The sequence below is a fragment of the Erpetoichthys calabaricus genome, chromosome 5, assembly GCF_900747795.2.
Source record: "Erpetoichthys calabaricus chromosome 5, fErpCal1.3, whole genome shotgun sequence".
Taxonomy (NCBI): Eukaryota; Metazoa; Chordata; class Cladistia; order Polypteriformes; family Polypteridae; genus Erpetoichthys; species Erpetoichthys calabaricus.
Genome location: NC_041398.2, coordinates 44266904 through 44291393, shown reverse-complemented (window position 1 = coordinate 44291393; position 24490 = coordinate 44266904). Strand labels below are relative to the sequence as shown.

The 24490-nt window shown below is 38.6% G+C and overlaps 1 protein-coding gene across 1 annotated transcript in view; it reads right to left on the bottom strand.

Moving 5' to 3' along the window:
• The window catches only part of sema4f (sema domain, immunoglobulin domain (Ig), transmembrane domain (TM) and short cytoplasmic domain, (semaphorin) 4F), a 133219-nt gene that overhangs the window by 37753 nt on the left and 70976 nt on the right, over positions 1-24490 (bottom strand). Inside the window, exons 4-6 of the mRNA XM_051928472.1 lie at positions 18700-18798; positions 9500-9593; positions 8838-8957 (exon numbers count right to left, since the gene is read on the bottom strand). Coding sequence (XP_051784432.1) covers positions 8838-8957; positions 9500-9593; positions 18700-18798 — 313 coding nt within the window. The remainder of the gene's footprint in view (positions 1-8837; positions 8958-9499; positions 9594-18699; positions 18799-24490) is intronic.

Sequence of the window (24490 nt, the reverse complement as noted above, 5' to 3'; positions counted from 1 at the left end):
GGCTGTAATTGTTGCCAAAGGTGCATCGACAAAGTATTGAGCAAAGGCTGTGAATACTTATGTACATGTGATTTCTCAGTTTTTTTATTTTTAATAAATTTGCAAAAACCTCAAGTAAACTTTTTTCACGTTGTCATTATAGGGTGTTGTGTGTAGAATTCAGAGGAAAAAAATGAATTTAATCCATTTTGGAATAAGGCTGTAACATAACAAAATATGGAAAAAGTGATGCGCTGTGAATACTTTCTGGATGCACTGTATCTATCTATCTATCTATCTATCTATCTATCTATCTATCTATCTATCTATCTCTGTCTCTTTCTCTGTCTCTCTGTCAAGCAGATAAAATTGCATAAAATGGCACACTAAAACCTCCACTATCAAAAGGTTAGGCACGGAGCTGAAAGGAGGAACTGTGTCTGTAATCAAATACTGTAGCAACATAATATTCAGCATACAAGGATTCAGAATGAATGAAATCTGTGGAAAATACAAATTCACAATAAATAAACAAAAGCTGTTCTCCCTGCACACCTGCCAGCTCACTGTCTGAGTTGCACTCTATGACATTTTGTGGAGCTCAGCAATCAGAAGGAACAGTAAAGTGCAGCCACTTCATCTCTCGATTAAAATAAATCCATGTAAGATATTTAGGGAATCTGCTGAACATCTCCCTTGGGAGAAGGCCTTCTGGAGGGATTCAGCCTGCCAGCTGAATGGGGAATCCCTCAGAAAAAGCTGCAGCTAATGATAAAAGGAAAAAACTCATCTGTCTTTCATGAACTGTTGCTACTATAATGTTCACTACAAAATGCAGATGAGAAAGGAAAAATAAAGGGCAGCATCAGAGAATTACTGTAGCTGCCTAAGCTGAAGAGGCAGAATGTATAAAAACTGGGCAAGGAACCAAAGTGCTGATGTGTGTGCATCTTGGGTATAAAATGTAGCTCAACAGGATCGCAGGGTTAAAAAGTAATGAAGTTCAATTAAGGCACATTAACAGTGGCATCACTATGGAAAAGAAATAAGGAAAAGAACACTTTTAGAAACTAATTTATCAACACTATCCATAGGCTGTCATTCAAAAAAAAAAAAAAAGTAACATGTTCTTCCATTAAGATTTGCATGTAACCAGTTATAACCAAGGGTTAAAAGTCTGCCATGGGCTATTGTGGGCAGTGAGGTTTTCAAAGGGCATTAACTTCTGGGCATTTTGTGGAAAGACATGTCACAAAAGAGAGAACAGTCTTTCAAGTTGCTATTCGTAATTTGTAGTGAACACTATTGACTTCAGTGCTCAATGATTCAAACCCATCTCTACTACTCTTTTATATACTCCAGTATGTTGTGAAAAGGCGCTATATAGGCGGCCGACCCGACACAGACTGGACACGGAGGCACACGTAAAATAAAACAAATATTTATTTTTCTTCACCTGTGGGCGCACATCTTCCCTGTGTCCCACAGGCAGTACACACCAATACACTAAAGTGTTATCCTCCACTCCTCCTAGGCAGCTTCGTCCTCCAACTCCCAACTCTGGCCCATGAGTGGTGGTCGCTGGCTCCTTTTATTATGCACCTGGAAGTGATCCAGGTGCTTGATTGCCGACACCCGGCTACACTTCCGGGTGTGGCGAAACTACTGCCCAGAAGGGCCCAGCAGCTCCCACTGCAGCACTCCCTGGCGGCACCTGCAGAACCCAACAGGGCTGCACCTAACTCCCACTCCCAAGAAGCCCTGCAGGAGTCCGAGGCACCTCTGCAACCCAGGGAGGCTGCCAACTAGCGTCCAGGGGGAGGTATTGGGTCTCCCATGCTTGCTCCCCCGGAACATATGCTGCAGGGGCATCCTGGCCGGGCATGGGCCCTGGCCGTCTGCCACAATATAAAAAGCAGTGACTTTGTCATTATTTAATGAGTTTTAGAGTGCATGAGGAGAAAGGGTGTGAATTAGTGATGAACGAAACAAGCAAGTTTCGATTTGCATGTAGCTTCACAAAACGGACACTAAAATTTGTTTTGCAGGCAACTTCACAATTTTAAAATGGCAAAAACAGAAAGAGTTTTTTTGACTTTTTTTCAAATGTTTTGAGGGTGGAAAACAAGCAACACATCTCTCTAAAGTCTTGTTCACACTCCTGTGGTTACGTTTTCTATTCTGCAGTTGTGTGAAGCATGTATTCCACAACACACTAGTAAAATCAATTCGATTTATGCCTCTAGTTCACATCACAAGTGGAGGAGTACAGCATGCCTGTTTTAAAACAGGACATGCTTCATTATTTGTGTATAAAGACACTAAAATGCACCATCATACACATTGTTGTGTTTTCTCCATAGGAAAATCATCATGGCCACTTACTTCACTTACACTGTTAACTAGAAACCATGATATTTCTAGTTGAGGATATGCACACTTCTGGTGATTTTTTTTCCCCATTAGCAATCTTTATTTAAATACTCAATAACAAGCATACACATACAGAATGAATGTATGAAAATGCATGGAGGCAGGAACTAAAAGCCTTTCTTCTTGTGTGAACGGTAGAAATTCAATTTATTCCGCAATTTTTTTTTTTGTGAAAGGACACACTTTGATTTTGTGCAAATCACTTTGGTCAAGACTAATGAGAATTATAGTAAAATGTGGACAATAGAAATAATGCATGAAGAGCTGTCAATTATTATATCAATCCGTCTGGGTCATGAGGTTGGCAGCTTTGAGACTCAGTCCATTTCACAACACACTTATGCACACTCACATGCTAACTCATACCTAACGTACACATCTTTACAATTTAGGAGGAAAGCAACAGGCAGGACTACTCCCAAAAAATATACATAGATGTGCAGAGAAGATGCAAACTTCACAGAGATAGCGGCTGGGATTTAAATGCAGGACTCTGGGATTGTGGCACAGAAGCACTAAACACTGTCTTGATAAATAATGCAACATGAAAAATGGATAGAACAGAAAGAAAATCAGTGAAGCAGACTGAGTTGGTTTAAACAGATGACATTACACAGGAGTGATCTCATTTGGGTTTATGATCTTATAAATGAAACACTTTGCTATTCTTGTATTTATCCAATCTTGTCTGCTCTGGGCTATAAATAATCTCACCTTTTTATAGCTCACATTAAATAAGATATGTCATGCATTTCCTACCATTTCAGCTAAATGTACCCAAACATTGTTACATTATTATTAAATATTAGGCTGACACCATTATCTAAAGTGAAGTCTAGGGCCAGACATTTTACAGACACTTTGTAAAGATGAAGCACAGACAGGCTGAAAACTTTGTTGAGAATCTCACAGTAAGAAAGAGCAGCCATGTGGTTTCAAGTCTTGTGCCTTTGGCACTACACCATACTACTTGGCATGTGTGTATTGTTGTATACAGTGAACACTGAAACAAGGCTACTGTATACTACTTAGAATTCTTGAGCCCACCTTTACCTCCCTATCTCACTGAATATTCAGATTTGACACAATTTGAAAGCCTTTAAAAAAATTAGCAGATGCTTCATACAGGATATGACACAGTCTATGGTTAACTTTATATCTGGTAATGGTTTAGTACAGATGACATTTTCTCACTGTTTTATTTTAATGATGCAATACCACTAAAAAAAAAGAACAAACCACTAAATAAGTTCCTGGCATGTTTGCTTAAACACAAACTAATGCCTATATTAAACAAAAAGAGATAAAATGACATGAAGTTGTATTTGCCTTGTATTTTCTCTCTTTTTTTCTTGTAACTAACTGAATATTCCTTTGAGGGAAACCTAAAGTCTACTTTGACCTCAGACCCACAAATCTGCAAATTAGCTCTAATGTCTGCACTGAATTCACTGCACACTTACAATCTGATGCTGTGCCCAGTCTGTGCTGTACTAAAGTTTCAGCTAACATGCGCTCTCTGCAAGCTTTTGTTGTTAGCTTCTGTACCACACGATGCATGGTATCATCTGATTATATTTAACAAACCCCGTCACACCACCTCTTAAGTTACCAAGCAGTTACTTCAATTCAATTTCATTCATTTCAGTTTATTCAAATTAGATTAGATAAAACTTTATCAATCCCAGTGTGAAATATAGATGCATACAGGAGCAATAACAACGATACAGACTCACCGGACAAATCATACAGTCAATCGATAAATAAATAAATAAATGTACGGTACATTGTGCAAAAATTTCAAAATTAACTTAAAGAGTTCACCAGGATGAAGCATTGAATTGCCTAAAAACAGTGGGAAGAAAAGATCCCCAGTGGCGCTTCTGAACACATCATGTTGGAATGAGCCTGTGGCTAAAAGCGCTCCAAGACAGCACCTCCTGGAGGGGATGGAGGGGATTTTTCATGATGGCATCCAATTTTGCCACTATCCTCTTTTCCACAACAGCTTCCAGTATCTCCAGAGTTTGCCCTATGATGGAGCAGGCTTTCCTGATAAGTTTGTTCATGCATCGTGATTCTTTAGAGCTCAAATTGCTTCCCCAGGAGATCATAGTGTGCAAGAACCTACTGACTACTATGGGCTGGTAGGACATTTCACAGGCAGCTTTTTTAAAGTGAGGATGTTAAGCATTGGGTTTATAATACACAGAATTTGCCATCACCACCTCCAATTTGTTAATAAATGATTCCAAAAATCTGATTGACAAAAATGTAATTGTGAAGCATAAAAGCTAGCAAAAACACACAGTAGTACCAACTCACTCCTATATTATCCCCTGTGGGTATGATCCTATCTTTTAACCTTATACTACCGCGTTTGGAATTTCACAACAGCACACAGAAGTAGCAAACACTATTGTGTTTCTTCTCACAGCCCCATTTAACACTTCAGATGCTTTGCCCATTCCTAGTTCACCAGGCATTTCTTACTGGCAGAGCAAGAGGAGCACCCTGAAGAAGTCCACCCACCATTTTCTGAGGAATGTTCTTACCTCCTCCATACTGCACTTACTGTTTGATATTTTCTTCTTTAATGAAGCCTATTAAGCTGAGCCCCAAGAAAAATCAGCATGCACTAGGTTTGGGCACTAGATTAGAACATGAGAACACTCTTCATGACAACAGACTATTTAGCCCAATATATATAGATATATATATCTATATACCTATATATATATCTATATACCTATATATATATATATATATATATATATATATATATATATATATATATATATATATATATATATATATATATATATACGGTAGGTCTTCAATTCCTACTCACTTAACTTCTGCAAAAGATCACTGAGTCAGGATCTGAAGGTCCGCAAAAATACTACTGTCTACCACACTGTAGTGTAGGCTGTCCTATCCACAAGAAGCAATGTTAAACTTTCTTTTCTGACAGATATGACTTTACACAACAGATAACGTCCCAAATGATCCATCCCTGTCATTTAAGACATATGTAGTAACCAGCTCAACCTGCTGTAACAAATATTCCAAGTATCTAAGTACCCTACTCCATTTGTAACAGTCACCCCTCACTTACATTCCTGCACGTTTCTGTAATGCTATCTAGGTTCACAATGTATTTAAAAATCAGAACAATGGCCCCGGGTATTTGCGTGACAAAGTGCAGATTTCAGAAAAACAAATCAAATAATGGTCTCATTAGACAGGTGCCACACTCTGCACCATGGTTAAAAGTTATGAACATGCTGGATGTAGTTTTCACCAGTGCCTAATCCATATTTATAACAAACAAACCTCAAGTTCAAAAAAGTTGGGACACTATGTAAAATAATGTGATTTTAAAATCCTTTTTGACTTGTATTAAATTGAAAACAGTAAAATGACAAGAATAGAAACTTTGATTTTTTTTGTAAATAAACATCATGTCTCACAGACTAAGGAACAAACTGAGGGCTATAAATCTTGATGTCCCCACAGTCTCCCAGATCATGGACTAACTGGTCAACAGAGGGCAGTTTGTGAGGCTTGAAAGAATACTCCACCCAAAAATGAATATTTTAATATGTCACTTACCGTTCAATTCAATGCATCCCCCCAACGTCCCTTCCTTCGCTCCAGCCAGAAGCCATTGGAAGATACTACAGACTTCAATATACTACAGTCATTTTTAGAATAATATTTATTGTATTATATTTTTTAATATATTGTCTTACAAAGATTCCGACTAAAGTACAATGTATTTGAGGTGGTATGCATTTGAATTTTCCCTTGGGGATGAATAAAGCAACCAATGTAAGACAAGTTGAAATCTAAGTAATTAATATTTGCAGAGCACCATCTATTGTAATGCATTTTGTAATGCATATGGTAATAAAATGCATTACATCTGTCATTCCAAAAGAGGGCAAATCACAAACTTTTGCAGCAATAAAATGCATTACAACAAATGTTTATGACGCACCATCTGTCAGAATAATAAATGCAATGCATTTTATTGCTAAAAATGTTTTTTATGCACCATCTTTTAGAATGACAGAGACATGGCAACTGGTCAGAAACACAGACACTTGTCATTTTATTAATGTAGATAGATATCTAATCTAATCTAATCTAAATGCACACTCATTCTGAATTTGGAGTTTATGATGCATTCCAAAAAGTTGGACCATAGCATTATCAGAAAACAAATGTTAAGAATGTTTCTCAGACATTCCACAAGACGTGATGCTGTCATGCTTGAAAAGTAAAGCTTGTTAAAACAAGAAAAGGGTATTAGAATCAAGCAAAATTATCTGCCAATATAGTGAGAAAGTTTAACTTGTTAACTTGTTAAATTTTCTAAAAATGAGATCAAATGAGAACGCCATCAACAGACACTTGGACATAAATCCAGCATATGCAAATTCAAGAAGAACATGTTCATAATAAATAAACTGTACACCCAGTACCCCCCTCCGATCACACTGACTTAACCACCTCCACCACCGCCCCCTAACACGTAATTTTTGGCTATATATTGCCTTTGATTCTTGTAAGTCTAAGCATTACTACTTTATGATATGTGATTCATTTTTTTCTCCCTTTGTGGATCTCCAACTGCAAATATTTATATACAGTGGTGTGAAAAACTATTTGCCCCCTTCCTGATTTCTTATTCTTTTGCATGTTTGTCACACAAAATGTTTCTGATCATCAAACACATTTAACCATTAGTCAAATATAACACAAGTAAACACAAAATGCAGTTTTTAAATGATGGTGTTTATTATTTAGGGAGAAAAAAAATCCAAACCTACATGGCCCTGTGTGAAAAAGTAATTGCCCCCTTGTTAACAAATAACCTAACTGTGGTGTATCACACCTGAGTTCAATTTCCGTAGCCACCCCCAGGCCTGATTACTGCCACACCTGTTTCAATCAAGAAATCACTTAAATAGGAGCTGCCTGACACAGAGAAGTAGACCAAAAGCACCTCAAAAGCTAGACATCATGCCAAGATCCAAAGAAATTCAGGAACAAATGAGAACAGAAGTAATTGAGATCTATCAGTCTGGTAAATGTTATAAAGCCATTTCTAAAGCTTTGGGACTCCAGCGAACCACAGTGAGAGCCATTATCCACAAATGGCAAAAACATGGAACAGTGGTGAACCTTCCCAGGAGTGGCCGGCCGACCAAAATTACCCCAAGAGCGCAGAGACGACTCATCCGAGAGGTCACAAAAGACCCCAGGACAACGTCTAAAGAACTGCAGGCCTCACTTGCCTCAATTAAGGTCAGTGTTCACGACTCCACCATAAGAAAGAGACTGGGCAAAAACGGCTTGCATGGCAGATTTCCAAGACGCAAACCACTGTTAAGCAAAAAGAACATTAGGGCTCGTCTCAATTTTGCTAAGAAACATCTCAATGATTGCCAAGACTTTTGGGAAAATACCTTCTGGACTGATGAGTCAAAAGTTGAACTTTTTGGAAGGCAAATGTCCCGTTACATCTGGCGTAAAAGGAACACAGCATTTCAGAAAAAGAACATCATACCAACAGTAAAATATGGTGGAGGTAGTGTGATGGTCTGGGGTTGTTTTGCTGCTTCAGGACCTGGAAGGCTTGCTGTGATAGATGGAACCATGAATTCTACTGTCTACCAAAAAATCCTGAAGGAGAATGTCCGGCCATCTGTTCATCAACTCAAGCTGAAGCGATCTTGGGTGCTGCAACAGGACAATGACCCAAAACACACCAGCAAATCCACCTCTGAATGGCTGAAGAAAAACAAAATGAAGACTTTGGAGTGGCCTAGTCAAAGTCCTGACCTGAATCCAATTGAGATGCTATGGCATGACCTTAAAAAGGCGGTTCATGCTAGAAAACCCTCAAATAAAGCTGAATTACAACAATTTTGCAAAGATGAGTGGGCCAAAATTCCTCCAGAGCGCTGTAAAAGACTCATTGCAAGTTATCGCAAACGCTTGATTGCAGTTATTGCTGCTAAGGGTGGCCCAACCAGTTATTAGGTTCAGGGGGCAATTACTTTTTCACACAGGGCCATGTAGGTTTGGATATTTTTTTCTCCCTAAATAATAAAAACCACCATTTACAAACTGCATTTTGTGTTTACTTGTGTTATATTTGACTAATGGTTAAATGTGTTTGATGATCAGAAACATTTTGTGTGACAAACATGCAAAAGAATAAGAAATCAGGAAGGGGGCAAATAGTTTTTCACACCACTGTATAAAATGGAAGGATTTAAAAAAATGATATACAATCTATAGTGAAACATTTAATGATGGATGTTATTAAAAAAAGAAAAACCATAAAACACATCAGAAGTAATGCTGTCATGGTCAACAAAATTCAAAAGGTTCAATAAACTAAAACTCACCACTAAGCCAGTAGAGAGAAGTATCGGTTCGAATGCGCTCTGCCTCACTCCCCATTGCACGCGAGATCAGAGTTTCTGTGCCCAGGAAGTTGTTAACAGTTGCAGCGTACAAAATTCCATCTAAGGAGAAAATCCAAGTGTGACAATAAGAACGGGTGTTGTTGTCCAACACATTGACATCTCCAGTAAATGTGAAACAATATTCAGAACTATCTGCAGAACCTGGGACCATTGCAGTGGGTCACTCAGATCCAAATAGAGCTCTATCACTCACTGGGCTAACACTTTGACAGTTTAGGCATTATGATTTGGCATTATGATTCGTCTTTGTATGAATCATCTTAAGATGTATTTGACATTCACTACTGGATAGTATTTTATAAAGCCTTATTGACTCAACACAAGTCTGTTTTTTTGTTAAATGCGTTACCCTGTGAAGTAACCTAAGCTGTCATTTTACAAGGAGTAGATGGTGGATTCACTCAATTAATTTATATCCCTTCCTACGCGTTAGACTCTGAATGCTATTCATAAAAACAATATTATCTCCAATTCTGTATCCACTGTAAGCTAATTGAATAGTTTCTGCCATTTGTCAACCAATTTAAATTGTGGATCTAATAAGAGAGTCCTCATTTCTCCCCATCACTGGTAAGACATACCTGCCATCACGGTGGTGAACTGCTGGCTGGGTTCAAATGGACATTTCCCTCTGCCACTCTCCATTTTTGTTTCTAGAGTAAACTGGGACATGCTCTGCATTGACATGTGGGTAAAAAAACAAAAATCACAGAATTAGACATATCTGTGTAGAAGCTGAAACAACACATTTATCTCATGTGACTCCTCTAGCAAAAACGATTACTGCACACAACTCAGCACCTCTCAGAATCTCAGCATATTGCTCCTGAGTATGCACTGTTGGCTTGCTTAGCTGATCTTTTACCAGTGCCACCTATTGTGCTACAGAGAACCACAAACACCGATGAACATTCGTTCACAAGAGTGTTTGTTTCAATTCAAAATATTTTAGTTAGAATACATATGTTTGGGACATTTTCAGCTTACTACTAGATGACTAGACATGTGGATTATACAATATGAGTAACATGATGTTTTCTTCGGAGACATTTTGATATTGTCATAGACTTCCGTTATATCACAAACTTTGTTATCTCCATTCTGCATGAAAATATGAGTTTAATTTTTTTCGGCCATCAGTAAAAACTATGTGGGGTAAGTAATATATACAGTAAAAGAAAATAACAGTATTTGTTTAATGCTGTAGGACACATTTCAAATGTTTAACTGTACTGTATGTGCTTAATATCAGGCAGAACTTGGTCCATACCTTATGAAAATAGATGTGATGTATGACTGTGTCTAGTCAGACCCACAGGGACATAAAAGCCATTCAGTCTAACATAGTTTATCATCTCAAGTTAACCCGGCAATAACATAAAATCACCAAAAATAAGATTTGAATGTGCTAAACTCAATGGCAATACTTGGGTTACTTGTCCCAAGTATTACAGTTCAATGTGTAAAGAAATATTTTCTAAAAACTGAGCAAAATTTTATCCTTGACTGACTTCCACTTGTGTCCTGGTGTTCTTGTTAAAGATAATGATTGTTAAACAAACAACTGGAGTTCACCCTTCTTACTCATTATAATTTTAAAAACATTTACCACATCAACTCATAATCATTATTTGTTCAAGCTGATAAGAGTCAGCTCCTTTGACCTTTCCTCATAACTCAACTCCCTCATTCACAGAGTTAATCTCATAGCTCTTCAAACTTGCAATTCAAGCTATCAGCTCACGTGAAGTAAACGAGCTAAACATGGAGGTGCTGTGTGAAATGGCAGCATTTTTAAATGAGAGCAAAAGCCACATTGAAGATCTTCCGTGCCACTTTGACGCGAGCAGCTGTGTTTGGACAGCATTTCCTGCTTCGTCACGCACATGAACCACTGTCTGAATAGGCCAGCAGGTCTCACATGCGCTAACACACAATACACAGACGTGCTTGACGGGGTGACAGCAGCTAATTTATCTGTCACAAAAACTGCCTTTTGAAAGGCAATTAAAAGAAAAAAGAAGCTTTTTATGCTTTAAAAAGATCAAACAAATCCATTTCATTAATCGAGTCAGCAACTCAAAACAAACACGTGTGTGTGTGTGTGTGAGTCTCTTGTCAGCACAACCGAGGGAAAGAAGCTTTCAACTGTTTAAATGCTGGCAGCACTTCAGAAAATGCTCTTTTACAAACCCGGAGGAGTGGCTAACACCAGTGGGACACTGTTTGGGGTTTTTGTCTTCTGTTATGCACAGTGCACAAAGGAGATGATTACAGGCAAGATTTTCCAGCAGCAAGTTAACTCTTGGGCACATTTGTCTAAAGAAGCTGTAATAATAACAATAATAATAGTAATAAGGGCGTAGAGAGGTAATTGAGATGGTCTTGGTAGCGTCTGAGTGCAACATGGGGATGTGACTGTGTGCCAAGATCATTCTTCTACACAACAATTTAAACAAAGAAAGAATATCCAAAAAGTGGGCAAGCAGGCTCACCTATTACAGTAGACATACAATTTTAAATTTGACTTGTAATGTGTATTTCAAGGTACTCAAGGACACTGCATTGTTAAAGAAGAAAAGAGTGAACAATAAAAATCAAGAAAAAATATACATGTAAGTGAATTAAGTTTTGAAAATAAACAAGTAGATTTCAATAAATTCAAAAAACAAAGACCTTGGTGACTAATTACAAGCAAGGATATTTGTGATGCACCTGCCCATCCAGGACCTGCTACATAAATATTGTCCAATTTTGTTTCCCCCTCATGTTGTTGCCACATGCACAGCACATTAAATGGACCGTCTATTTAATGTGTGCACTTGCAATGCATATAATAGGCGACAGCAGTTTTGAGAGAAAATGGTATCTGGAGATGACACAGAGAAGTCAGAATTCACACAGGGGTCATAACAATTAAATACAGTAACAAAGCTCAGGATTTCTACCCAGAATTTGGGTCAGAGAGAGAACATTAAGTCATAAGCAAAAAAAGGGTATGTGTAAAAAAAGACAAGAAACATCATACGTAAATTATAATCAGAGTAAGTAAATTAAAAAACTAACAACATGATGCAAAGGTTTTTCTTTCATGAATGTAAATTTTGGGCGATTACGTATGCATGGAGCCGGCTTTTTCAAATGTTGTGGATTGTGTTCCATTGAGTATATAGGATGATCTTGAGGACTCCTAGGGATTCCGTGGGTGCCTAGGGAAGGCATAGGGAAGACTTAGCCAGGCTTGGTGCAGCACTACCACTGAATGCCTGGGCGATGGCAGGGAATCAAAGCCAGTTTTTAAAGGTTGACTGCACCTTTCAGCGGGCATCTGTGCCAACTAAGAAGACCAGCTCAGGTGGGTGGCAGAGATACAGTTTTTATAGGCAAGCCCCAAGGCTCATGGTTTAAAAGGAAGGATCCTGCCAATGAATTTAACCTCATGGAAAATGGATAGCTGTATTTATTGTTACTTATTGATCTTTAACCCCCATCTTATCACCTGTTTTGATTGCTGACTATTTATTTATTTAATAGATGGAACACCGCCTGCTTTTGCACACTGAGGATTTGTAACAAAAGCACCAAAGCACTTTACTCTACCTCTTGTTGGTTCCCATGTCTCCATTGCCTGGCTCATCTCAGTACATGACTATTGAAGGTCCCGGGTTCAAGGCAGCATGGAAGCTGCAGAAACTCAGACAGTCACACCTAGATGTGCCACCCTGATACATTTCATCTTTTTAACTAAACGGGAAATAGCGTTTTTGTTAATGAGTGAGTGAACCTGCATTATACTGTATACAAATGGGGATTTAAACTTTGATGTTATATTGTACACAACTTGGCAGTTTTAAAACTTGTCAAACTGGTGTTGTAATGACAGTTGTATGCCAGGATTTGTTAACAACAGTACATACGTGCAACCCTTTTACTAGATGAGCACTCAGTCACTCAGAAGTGCACAATTAAAAAAATAGAATTACAAAATATTAAAAGAGGACTCAAACTGCATCCAAATCCAGGATGTTCTGTGAGCAAGTAAAAGGTCTACCAATGCCACTGTCTAATGACACAAAAACAAGTTGTGCTTACCTCAAAATTAAGGTTTAACATTAATAATATAGGGTTTTCAACACAAAAAAAAAAACTAATTTATCTTCTAGATTTAAACATTAAATATATTCCATTTCTGCGGTGGGCTGGCGTCCTGCCCGGGGTTTGTTTCCTGCCTTGCGCCCTGTGTTGGCTGGAATTGGCTCCAGCAGATCCCCGTGACCCTGTAGTTAGGATATAGCAGGTTGGATAATGGATGGATGGATGGATAAATTCCATTTCAATGTCCTAATTATTTAAAGAATAATTCAGCTTTTATCAAAAATTGAGTCCAGTAATGAAGAGTTTTTAAAATAATTCGTTATTAATAAAGACGTGTTGTTTTGGTGCTATCACAAAGAAAATCAGCTAAGAGATTTTCACTATATAAAGTTTCAGTGTATATTTTTATCCAACAATTTCCTATACTTACTTGCTTAAGCACATTTAAAGTCACGAAGAAAACACAGCAAACAGCCTACATTCAACATTAAAAGGGACTAAGCAGAACAGAAAGTGGATAATGCCATTTAAATTATGGCAATGTGTTCATTGAATTATAAGAACAAGCAGCATTGCACTGCACCATTGTGCCACTTTGCATAAAGTTTTGAAAATACAGTCTCTATACAGGAAAATATTATACAGTATATGAAAAGGCTACAGGCTTTGTGCAAAGATTTCATCCTGATAGATAAGAATCCTGAACAGAAAAGTGACTGAAACACTACAGCGCAGCCTCCATTTCATGAGAGCCCACAACGGAGATTACGCAGATCATCCTTTCTTTCTGTTTTCTTTTCAGGCACCAGAAGCAGTTTTTAAATTGATTTCTTTTCTTTGGCTAACACACAGTGCAGTCTGTCGGCAGCTCAGGGAACGTACCCAAGTCATCGGCATCTTGCACAAAGCAGTCCACTTCTCAGCCGACCTGAGCAGTGCTACTCTTCCCTCAGACAAAAACATTAAAAAAAGGTTTTGTTCACAGATTATATGCTAGAATGTACGGGACAGAAAGGTAAGATGTGATTATTCTTCACTCTGTTATTAGGAAGAGCTGCAGTACCAGCCAGTCTACTTTAATTAAACCACAGAATCCCTCTGGGCAGGGAGTGTGGCCAAGCACCTACAAAGGTTGAAGTTTCAAGGCTACAGTTGACAGTCAACACTGTGCAGAACCCTACCCATTAGCTTGCAAGAGACACGTCAGTGTAAGTTTTTATATAAATGGGTGTGAAGTAACATGATAGTTACTATGACAAGCATGAAATTGTTGATTGACTGATTAGCTTCACTGCACTGATTTCATGTGCCTTTTAATACAGTATGTATGCAACTACAGATACATACTCGCATCTCTGGGAGGCTGGGGACCCAAATGGGTCATTTTCCATTACTCCATTGCTGGGGCGGCTGCACAGAGCTAAGGACGTAGGAGGTAATCCCCGTAATGGGAGCTGTCAAGACTAAAGAAGGCTGCCTATTGAGCTTGGTTAGCTAGCGGGACTCCAGTGGCAGTTGACAGGTACCAACAGGCCAGGCGCTGCATAGCAATGGCAGTTATGGAAGCAAAATCTCAGGTGTGGGAAGAGATCAGTGAGGCCATGGAAAATGACTTTCACCCAGCCTCAAAGTGATTCTGGCAAACTGTCAGGTAAATCAGGAGGGAGAAGCAGTGCTTCGCCCATTTGGTTTATGGCAGGGATGGAGTGCTTCTAACCTCACCTACAGATATAGTTGGGCAGTGGAAGAAGCACTTTGTGGACATCGTAAATCCCACCTACACACCTTCGTTTGAGGAAGCAGTCAGGGAACTCAAGAGGAGAACACACCCATTACTGGAGCAGAGCTTGCTGAGGTAGTTAAAAATCTCCTCTGTGACTAGGCTGCGAGGGTGGAGGATATTCAACCCGAGTAATTAAAGGCTCTGCTGTTTTGGCTGACACGTGACTTCAACACTGCATGGAGGCTGTGTTTCTCAGTCAGAAAAGGGTGGAGTGTTCTCCCCAGATTGGGGATGGGGTCCTGACTCCAGCAGAAGAATTCAAGTATCTCATAATCATGTTCACAAATGAGAAAAAAAGGGTGCAGGTGACCGACAGGTGGATTGGAGCAGTGTCTGCAAATGTTGTTCTAGTTAGTCTTGGTGAGTACAGAGCTGAGCCAAAAGGCAAAGCTGTCGACTGACTAGTCAATTGACATTCCTGCCCTCACCTACGGTCACAAGCTGTAGATAGTGACCGAAAAAACTAGACCATGGATATAAGTGGCAGGATGTCTGGGCTCAGCGTTAAAGACAGGGTGAGAAGTGTAGACATTCATTCAGGAGGAGATGAAAGTTGTGCTGCTTCTCCCACACATTGAAAGGAGTCCGTAGATATGATCTGAGCAGTCTGATTAGGATGCCTCTTGGACACCTCACTGGGGAGCGGTTTCAGGCATTTCCAGAGACCTCAAGGCAGAACCAGGATATGCTGGAGAGAGGACATCTCTCGGGTAGCCTGGGAATGCCTCAGTAGAAGGTGGTGGGGAAAAGGGATGTCTGGACATCATTGCTTAGACTGCTGGCTTTGTGATACAGACCCGGAAAAGTGGCAAAAAGTAGATGGTTGGATGGTATCTATAGAACGTGTAATATTCTAAATGACATTATTTTTGCCATGGAAAGCACAGTACAAGGGAAGATCAATGAGTCTTGTTGCAATGTTCATGTATCACAGAGAATTAATCAAACAGGCTGCCTGAAACATAAACTTTACAGAGATAAATGATATCATGTTTGCACAGAGTAAAACACATGGCTTTGAAGCATAAATCATTACAAATAGGTTAACTTTTGATCTCAGAGAGGGACAGAAACAACTATTCTTTCTTAGGAAGCTCATTTGTTTTAAAGTGGACAAAAATAAACTTTTTTAGAAGTCTTTCTTTGAATCTGTTGTTAAATGTACTTTTATATATTGGTTTGACAACTAAGAATATAAACTATCTTAAAACATATTAGCAAAAATAGTAAAATTATGTATTATAGGCCTAAATAGGTTCAAAACTAGGCCAATTCAATTCTGTCAGGCAATAGCCATCCTCTTTTTCCTAAATTTCAGTTGTTGTCATCAGGCTGCGATTTAGGCCCCAGTGAGTAAAAAGCAACACATTTAAGAACTCTTTTATTCCTACAACTGTAAGCATTTTGAATTCTGCTACTGAATCATAATTTGTGTGTATGTACTGGTAACACCAGTTTTCATTTGTTGAGTGCTTGCTTATTTTCCTGTATCGGTGAAACAATGCTTTATGATTTGTACTTTACTGCTGCAAACAAGTTTTGGGATATATAAAGTCTACCTAATATACTTTGCTGGGCTATTCTTAACAGTTTCCTCAATACAGAAGGGGGTAAGTGTTGGCCATGAGTAGTGCTACTGCCTTACAGATCCAGTTTCCAATACTCATTTGCTATGTAGACTTGGCATGTCCTCCATCTATCTGCACGAGTCTTCCTTACTTCAGTTTTTCTCTCACATTCACCAACACATGCAGGTTAAATTAACTTGTGATTCTAAATTGGCCCTGTGTCAGCCTTTGTGTTTGTCCCATGATGGACTGGTGTCCTAACTATCCATCCATCCATCCATTTTCCAACCCGCTGAATCCGAACACAGGGTCACGGGGGTCTGCTGGAGCCAATCCCAGCCAACACAGGGCACAAGGCAGGAAACAATCCTGGGCAGGGTGCCAACCCACCACAGGACACACACAAACACACCCACACACCAAGCACACACTAGGGCCAATTTAGAATCGCCAATCCACCTAACCTGCATGTCTTTGGAATGTGGGAGGAAACCGGAGCGCCCGGAGGAAACCCACGCAGACACGGGGAGAACATGCAAACTCCACGCAGGGAGGACCCGGGAATCGAACCCAGGTCCCCAGAGTCCTAACTATGGCTTGTTTATTTTTTCTCGACTTGCACATAGTGATAGGATAGACTCTGGCTACCTGAAAACTTGCATTGGGTTAAGCAGGTGTATGGCGAGGCGAGGTGTATGGTGTAAGCAAGGTTATGTTCACTTGCTTCAGAACTACAGAAAACATGGAAGAGTTTCTAGAAGATAATGAAGATGGTATTAATGCAGGAAGATAGACATAAGGCTGGAAAAACTGTTATGAAGATGAGCTAATAAAAGATAAAAATCAACTAAAATACATGTTGAAGAGCGGGTTACTTGTAGTGTTGTGCTCATGCTTGTACTGTGAACTTTCAACAGAGAAAGAAATACTCAGACAATAATGTATGTAGCTGTCCAAAACATACTGGTGCAGCTGCCTCACAAGTATTCTTACCAAGTTAAGATAATAAAGAATTAATAAAAAAGTATCCTGATGCTATATTCCTCCATGTATGTACCACCTGGTTGGGAAACAGCATGCAGCAGGACCACAAGGTTCTGCAGAGTGGTGCTTTTAGCTTAACGCATCACTGGATACTCACATCGAGCGATATTGGACCAAGACAAAGAAAATTATCAACAATACCAGCCATCCAATGTCTTCTTTTCGGTGTTGTAGTCAGGTAAACGCTATCTCTGTCTAAAGTCCAGTTTAGACACTGAGGGATAGCTTCTGTCCACAGTCTATACATGTCTTGAATAGTGAAAGTGCCAAAAACTACAAGATGCCCCATTGTTAACTGTCTCACATTAAGTTATTTAAGTCATTACTATCACATATTTAAAACTCTATTAATGATTTTTGACATTTATAAAACCACATATTACTGTTATTGGCCATTTTTCTTCTTAAATGTACAGTCATTGGAGTTGAGCAAATAAGCCTTTCAGTAGATATTGTACTGTATGTATAATTTGTATGTGACAAGTCAAATGTGAATTAATTTGATGAGTGGTATACATACAGTATGTACTATGTATAACTCCACAGTATCTATTCTGTGCACAGTTCTGTCTAAGATTTTGCCATCCTCGTAATCAATTAGCGATCGTATTGACTTGTTTATATCAGTTTGCTCAATCCTCCATTCTTAAAAAGTAGTTGAGTGCAGTGCACAGTGAGTTCTTAAAGCCATATTATGGAATTTTTAGTAAAAGTTTTTTCCACAACAATATCTTTACCAAGGCTTTAGGTTTCTATCCTGCACAATTATTTATAAATGACTGTCAATATATGTTAACTTCCCCAGATTAATTGATTTATATGTAAGTCTATTTGTATTGTTTGGCTGTTTGCTGTGAACATTGTACTGAAAGTACCCTTTGCATTGTGGTTTGTAGTCTTACAAGCAAGAATGAGACATGTGCAGATGAACGCTTCACTCTCAGTTATTGTTCTCTATCTGTCTTTCCTTGCACGAACATGCAACAGCGAGAACTGAGTATCAACAACAGGAACAAGTCAGGGTAGGAAAGGAAGAAGTAATGTTAACAAATCAGCAGCAAAAACTCAAGAAGACAATCCACTGAGACTCCGACAGTCAATGAAGATGCAGTTTGGAAAACAATCTGTTGGCTCTAAGTCTCAAAAGCAAATCAATCAGAGCCCTTACCATTGAAAGAACAGAGGCTGCAATATCTTTTTAATGACCTGATAGTCAAGCAACAGCAGATTGTGCAAGTGAACAGGCATACATAAAAATATCAGCTCAATAAATCTGACCAAGGCCACTTACGATGTAGGTGCACTGAGGGTTGTAGGCATAGGTTCCACAGGCATATATGTGCGTTGCATTGTAGAATTCCAGCAGCCGCACATAGTTGTGACATTCAGCCTGAAAAGAGAAAGCATACAACTGAGCAGCGGATACAGGCTTCACAAAAGTATGGGCCATACTGCCCAATACCATTCAGTTATGGCTAAAGGATAAGCAATACAGGTCCAGTATAGAGAGATACCTGCAAATCTACACTTCCTTCTGAATGTTCTACAATTTTTACATTTTGCCCTTTAACACCAAGCATTTACATGAACTGTTGTAGAAACACTTAACAATATAGTACACACAGAATCAATCAATAAATAAATAAATGGGGAATCAATACATCAGAAAATCACAAATTCCAAAAGATGACACACATCCCACTCAATAATTCCTATGTCACATTATGTGACTTTTCCAGCGATTCAGTCGTAGGCTTCAAATACATAATGTCAGTGAGTTGGAGACAATCGGTTGTGAAACCAAATGCCTGATGTGACACAGCCAGCAACTGAGACCAACTAGTATGCGACACCCTCTGATAAAATCAAACAGGTTTGATACTGTCTTTAGTTGGAGGGACAAGGTCTGTGTGCATGATAGTTGACAACCAATGAATGCTCATCTGGAAGTACAGTTTACATAATGAAGCGATGACAAATAAGGAATTTGGGTGTTTTGAACCTCACAAACAGAAGAGAAGTTTGTTTGTCTGATATTTAGTGTTTTACGTACTAAAACAGAATGGAAGAAAAGAAAAAAAAAGGTAGAGAATGTGGCTGAACTTACCATACTTTTTAATATGTTAACCTTTCATAATTGCCTGCTTTGTCAAGTAGCACAGGGGCTTTGGATCTTGCAAATAAAACAAAGGCGCATCTGTCTGATGTTGACAGAATTAGAGAAAAAAGAAAAAAAAAGGGCTGTGCTTGCTGTTGAACTCACCACAGTTATTAACCCTCATGACAAGAAATCCTGCAATGTGAGATCAGCTTAAGATGCAGTTCTCATCACCTAGGTCATAAAGACAACTTTCTTCATCACATCCTCTTTCAGGCCATTTATAAAAGCCACAGAGAATGTGATAAGGAAGAACATAGGGAAACTGAGGTTGACTGGGGAAATTCTATGACAGGTCGTATCAGATCCTTCTTTGACATGAGAATCATTGCTTTTATTACTACAATGGATATAAAATCACAAACACAGGACTGACTGTGATTTGAAAGAATCACCAGAACGTATTTTATGCAGAGCATTTCAGTATGATAACCAGGTAAACAGATTCTACAGATGTAGGGAGCTAAGCCTATATGTGATGGTCAGGACACACTCTAGATGATCGATCGTTAATCTGTGAGGACACACAAAAAGGGGAAATAAAAGTCGCCAAGTGACTTGACATCAAAGTCTTGAAATATAAGAGTGAAGAAAGTTGCCAGATTCACAAAGAAGGTACCCCAGTCTGAAGTGAAATTGCAGTAGAAGCACTACAATAATATGATTAATAAAAATAATAATAATAATAATACATTTTATTTATAACAACATTTATTTATATAGCACGTTTTCATACAAATGATGTAGCTCCAGTGCTTTACAAGATGAAGAAAGAAAAGTTTATAAAAAACTAAAAATATAAAAATAAGATTAGGCAATGCTAAGTAACAAAGAATAAAGTAAGGTCCGATAGCCAGGGAGGACAGAAAAAAACAAACAAAAAAAAAAAAAACTCCAGGGGGCTGGAGAAAAAAAAAATCTGCAGGGGTTCTGAGGCCACGAGACCACCCAGCCCCACTAGGCATTCTACCTAATATAAATGATCTCAATCAGTCCTGATGGTTTACAGGCTTCATGTGAAAGAATTAGATGATGATGGTCATGTGGACATCTGGCCTTCAATTCTTCAATGCAGGGACTGCATGGTGCCTTGATAAAGTAGTGGTGGTGCAGACCGGTAAAAGAACAGTAGTAGGGGTTAGTATGGATTGTGGAGCCATGATAAAAGCAATAATTAAATGTATATACAGAATGTCAGGGTTACACTAAAATGAAGCTATAAGAAATCAATATTAAAATAATGGGTTTTTAGCAGTTTTTTAAAAATGCTTCACATTATTAGCCTGGCGAATTTCTATTCTATTATATAGCATCTTTTTCATTCTTAAATAACTGTAACAGGCAAAGTAACCAAGTATAGCCAAATAACAGGAGGGCAATGAATGTCAAGGAGGAGAGTTGGTATGCAGCACTTCCTCAGAAACAAGTGTTGTGCCACTGGCAGCCCTCAAAAATAGATTAGAACTCATTAGGAGACCTAAAGTGAACAGAGAAGACTGCACTACCCTGCTCATCATTTTTCATCTTACCTCACTAAAGTGGGAGAACAATTACAACATGGACTACCAAGAATGAAGGAGCATAGGAGGCTGCCTATCTTTATGGAGGGCAGCTGTGGTCTCTCAACATTTTTAAAAGCATACATTTGTGCTCAGCAAACTTTTACCCATTATGGGGAAGAATGATGCTAACTCAACTGTGGGGGACATTAATCTCCCTAGGCAGAAATGTCACCAAGATAAGCAGTTTGCCTCAGGATGGGAATAATGAGTGAGGAAACAGGTGTGGCTCAGTTTGATTCAATAGAAAATACAGGGAGTGCTGCTTGAAACTAAAAAAAAAATGCTATATGCTAAGTGATAACAATTGTGTATCCCACCCTACACCAGTATCCCTATGGTAAGTTTGTTAAGTCTCCAGTTTAACACAGATTAATAAAAAATATTGAAAAAACAAAATATAAATAAAAAACATTGCTTCTTTTAAATGTAATCATAGTGGCCACAGTTTGTGCTTAATACTCTTTTGTTATACAACATAAACACTGAAATGTCAACAAGATGCTATATTGACAACTGTAAGATCAAACTTTTAAAGGGGCTCCCACTCATTAGCGCAGAAATGGGCAATCAGTGTGGTGTTCATTGCTCTCTGTCTCTTAGCCAGAAACAAAACAGAATAGAGAGATGCTGGGCCTAACATTTTTCTCACTAGCTCCCACTTTCAGTAAACATACTCTTTTAAATAGCATCTTTTAATAGTGAACATCATCCCAACATGCTTGAAAGGTTCAGCACAATAGTTGGTGGATTTCTACCGCAAAGTCACTGACACGTTAAATGACTTTGGATCGCATAGTCAACTATTTGGTTGTAGTCCCATGTCTGTGTCAAGAGCACCCCATCAACATTTTGGACTCGCTATACCAACATTTATTCTCTTCTTTCACTTCTGTGATTTAGTGTTTTAATATAACAATGTTTATTGCTAGCTTTGTGCTTTAGAGCTCAGTGCCTTAATTAGCAGACCACACATCTTGGCTGTTTTGAATATTATAACAGACGAATCTCAAAACTAGCCAGTCAGAAATTGTAATGGGTTTGTAACAAAATATAGTACATATGTACTACAACTCCAGGACAGGAGGGTGCGGTGCCGTTAAAAATATGGTACTTTTTCCTCATCCACAGTACAGAGAAGATGCCACTTGAGACCAACCAACACCCTTCTGTCAGAGTCCTATAAAAGCCGGCCAAACCCAGAAGGAGTTCTGCCACACCAGACCACTCAACTGAGCAATGTTACTAATTCTGAGGCAGCTGTTGCCTGTTGTTCCAATTGCTTTGTGCCACTGTGCGCTTCTTTTCGTATGTGCTTACAGCATCATATTAAACAGGATAACCTAGCTGGAACCCTAACCCCATGACACGTTTAGTTTATGCATTTTAGGTTAACCATCGAGACCTTGGTCAGGTATGGTAAGACAATCAGCTAACAGAGACAACTTTTCAAGAGTGAACAACAGAATGTTAATGGTAAGAGAAACAGTTTAAAGAAGTAAATGCATATGTGATGTTTTCTCTCTGGAAGAGAACATTTAAATCATTTTTTGTTTATTTTAACTGTTAACCATTTGTGTGATCATAAAGACAAGTCATGTAAATCTAGAACCTTACCTATGAAGGTCAGTTTAAACCAGTGTTTAACATGAGTCATGTTCTATTAATAAGGATGAACTCGACTTAAGGATTCTTTCAAGAAGCTCCATTCCACTTTGATGATTTCAGCTTCTTAAAATCAAATAAATAAATAAATCAGCGCATAGCCCGTAGTACTCAAACAGCACTCTGAGTCTTGTCTGTGTCTTTAAGCTGTGGTCAAAACTTCTATCCATCAACTATCAAGCACTGTAAGAACCTGGACCTCCAACTCTGCTCCTCAGATTTAGTAATAATCTGTCATTCCTTTATTATCTTTACATTGTAATTCCAAAGGTGCCAACTTTAACAGATTAACAGGCTTACATGCTTCCAGAATTTATAGATAGTCCTTTCAAATGTATTGAACACATTACCCCTCAGCTGGGGCCATTACCCCTACATTGGTTTCCTGTACAATATCTCATTATCTTCAGAACTGTTACCAAGTTTTTGTGGTGTGTGTCTGAGTGTTCCACAGCAGTAGACTGCTGCCTGTAAACTCTCTGATATGCACACAACATAAATGGGCCTTTATCATGTTTTTATAAAGTTATCTCTTACTGCCCATCTCAGTTCAGCTATTTTCAGACTCTTTGATGTATTGATGAGAAAAAGCACAGAAATACAGTAAATCTGCACCTAAAAGTTGCCAGCCCACAAGATACTTGAATTAGTCTACTGCAGTATCTGGTTACTTTAACCAATGTCAAATATACTTTCCGGCGAGATAGCACAAAAATAAGACAGCCGTAAGAGAGCCCAAGACAGGTTGTTTTATTTAATATGCTGCCTCTCTTGTCATTGACTGTTTAACACAATTTTCACTACGATATACAGTAACAAAAATGAACGAAGGGAGAAAAAACAACAACAACATTTATTTATATAGCACATTTTCATACAAAAAGTAGCTCAAAGTGCTTTACATAATGAAGAAAAGAAAAATAAAAGACAAAATACAAAATTAAAATAAGACAACATTAGTTAACATAGAAAGGAGTAAGGTCCGATGACCAGGGTGGACAGAAAAAACAAAAAAAAACTCCAGACGGCTGGAGAAAAAAATAAAATCTGTAGGGGTTCCAGGCCACGAGACCGCCCAGTCCCCTCTGGGCATTCTACCTAACATAAATGAAATAGTCCTCTTTGTAGTTAGTGTTCTCACGGAGTCACTTGATGGTGATGGTCATACAGACTTCTGGCGGTTAGAGTGTTTGGAATGTGGACATGGAGGAGATTAAGCAGCATAATTCTATGATTACCACCAAATTACTGTGCAATAAGAACTCGAGTGGGTCAAGAAGGTATTGAATCCAAGGAGCGACTACTTTGTTCACATTGGGGCATAGTATGTTTCCTATCATTCTTTAAAAAAATAAATTATGTTTATGCAAAAATATTGCAATTAGCTGCATTTTTGGTATTAAAACATCTGGTAGGACCACATGGACCTGGGGGAGAGACCCTCTCAGAAGGAAGGAAGTCATACTCTCTGTGCAGAGAGTATATGTGTATACACTTAGGTCCATAAATATTTGGACAGAGACAACTTTTTTCTAATTTTGGTTCTGTACATTACCACAATGAATTTTAAATGAAACAACTCAGATGCCGTTGAAGTGCAGACTTTCAGCTTTAATTCACTGGGGTGAACAAAATGATTGCATAAAAATGTGAGGCAACTAAAGCATTTTTTAACACAATCCCTTCATTTCAGGGGCTCA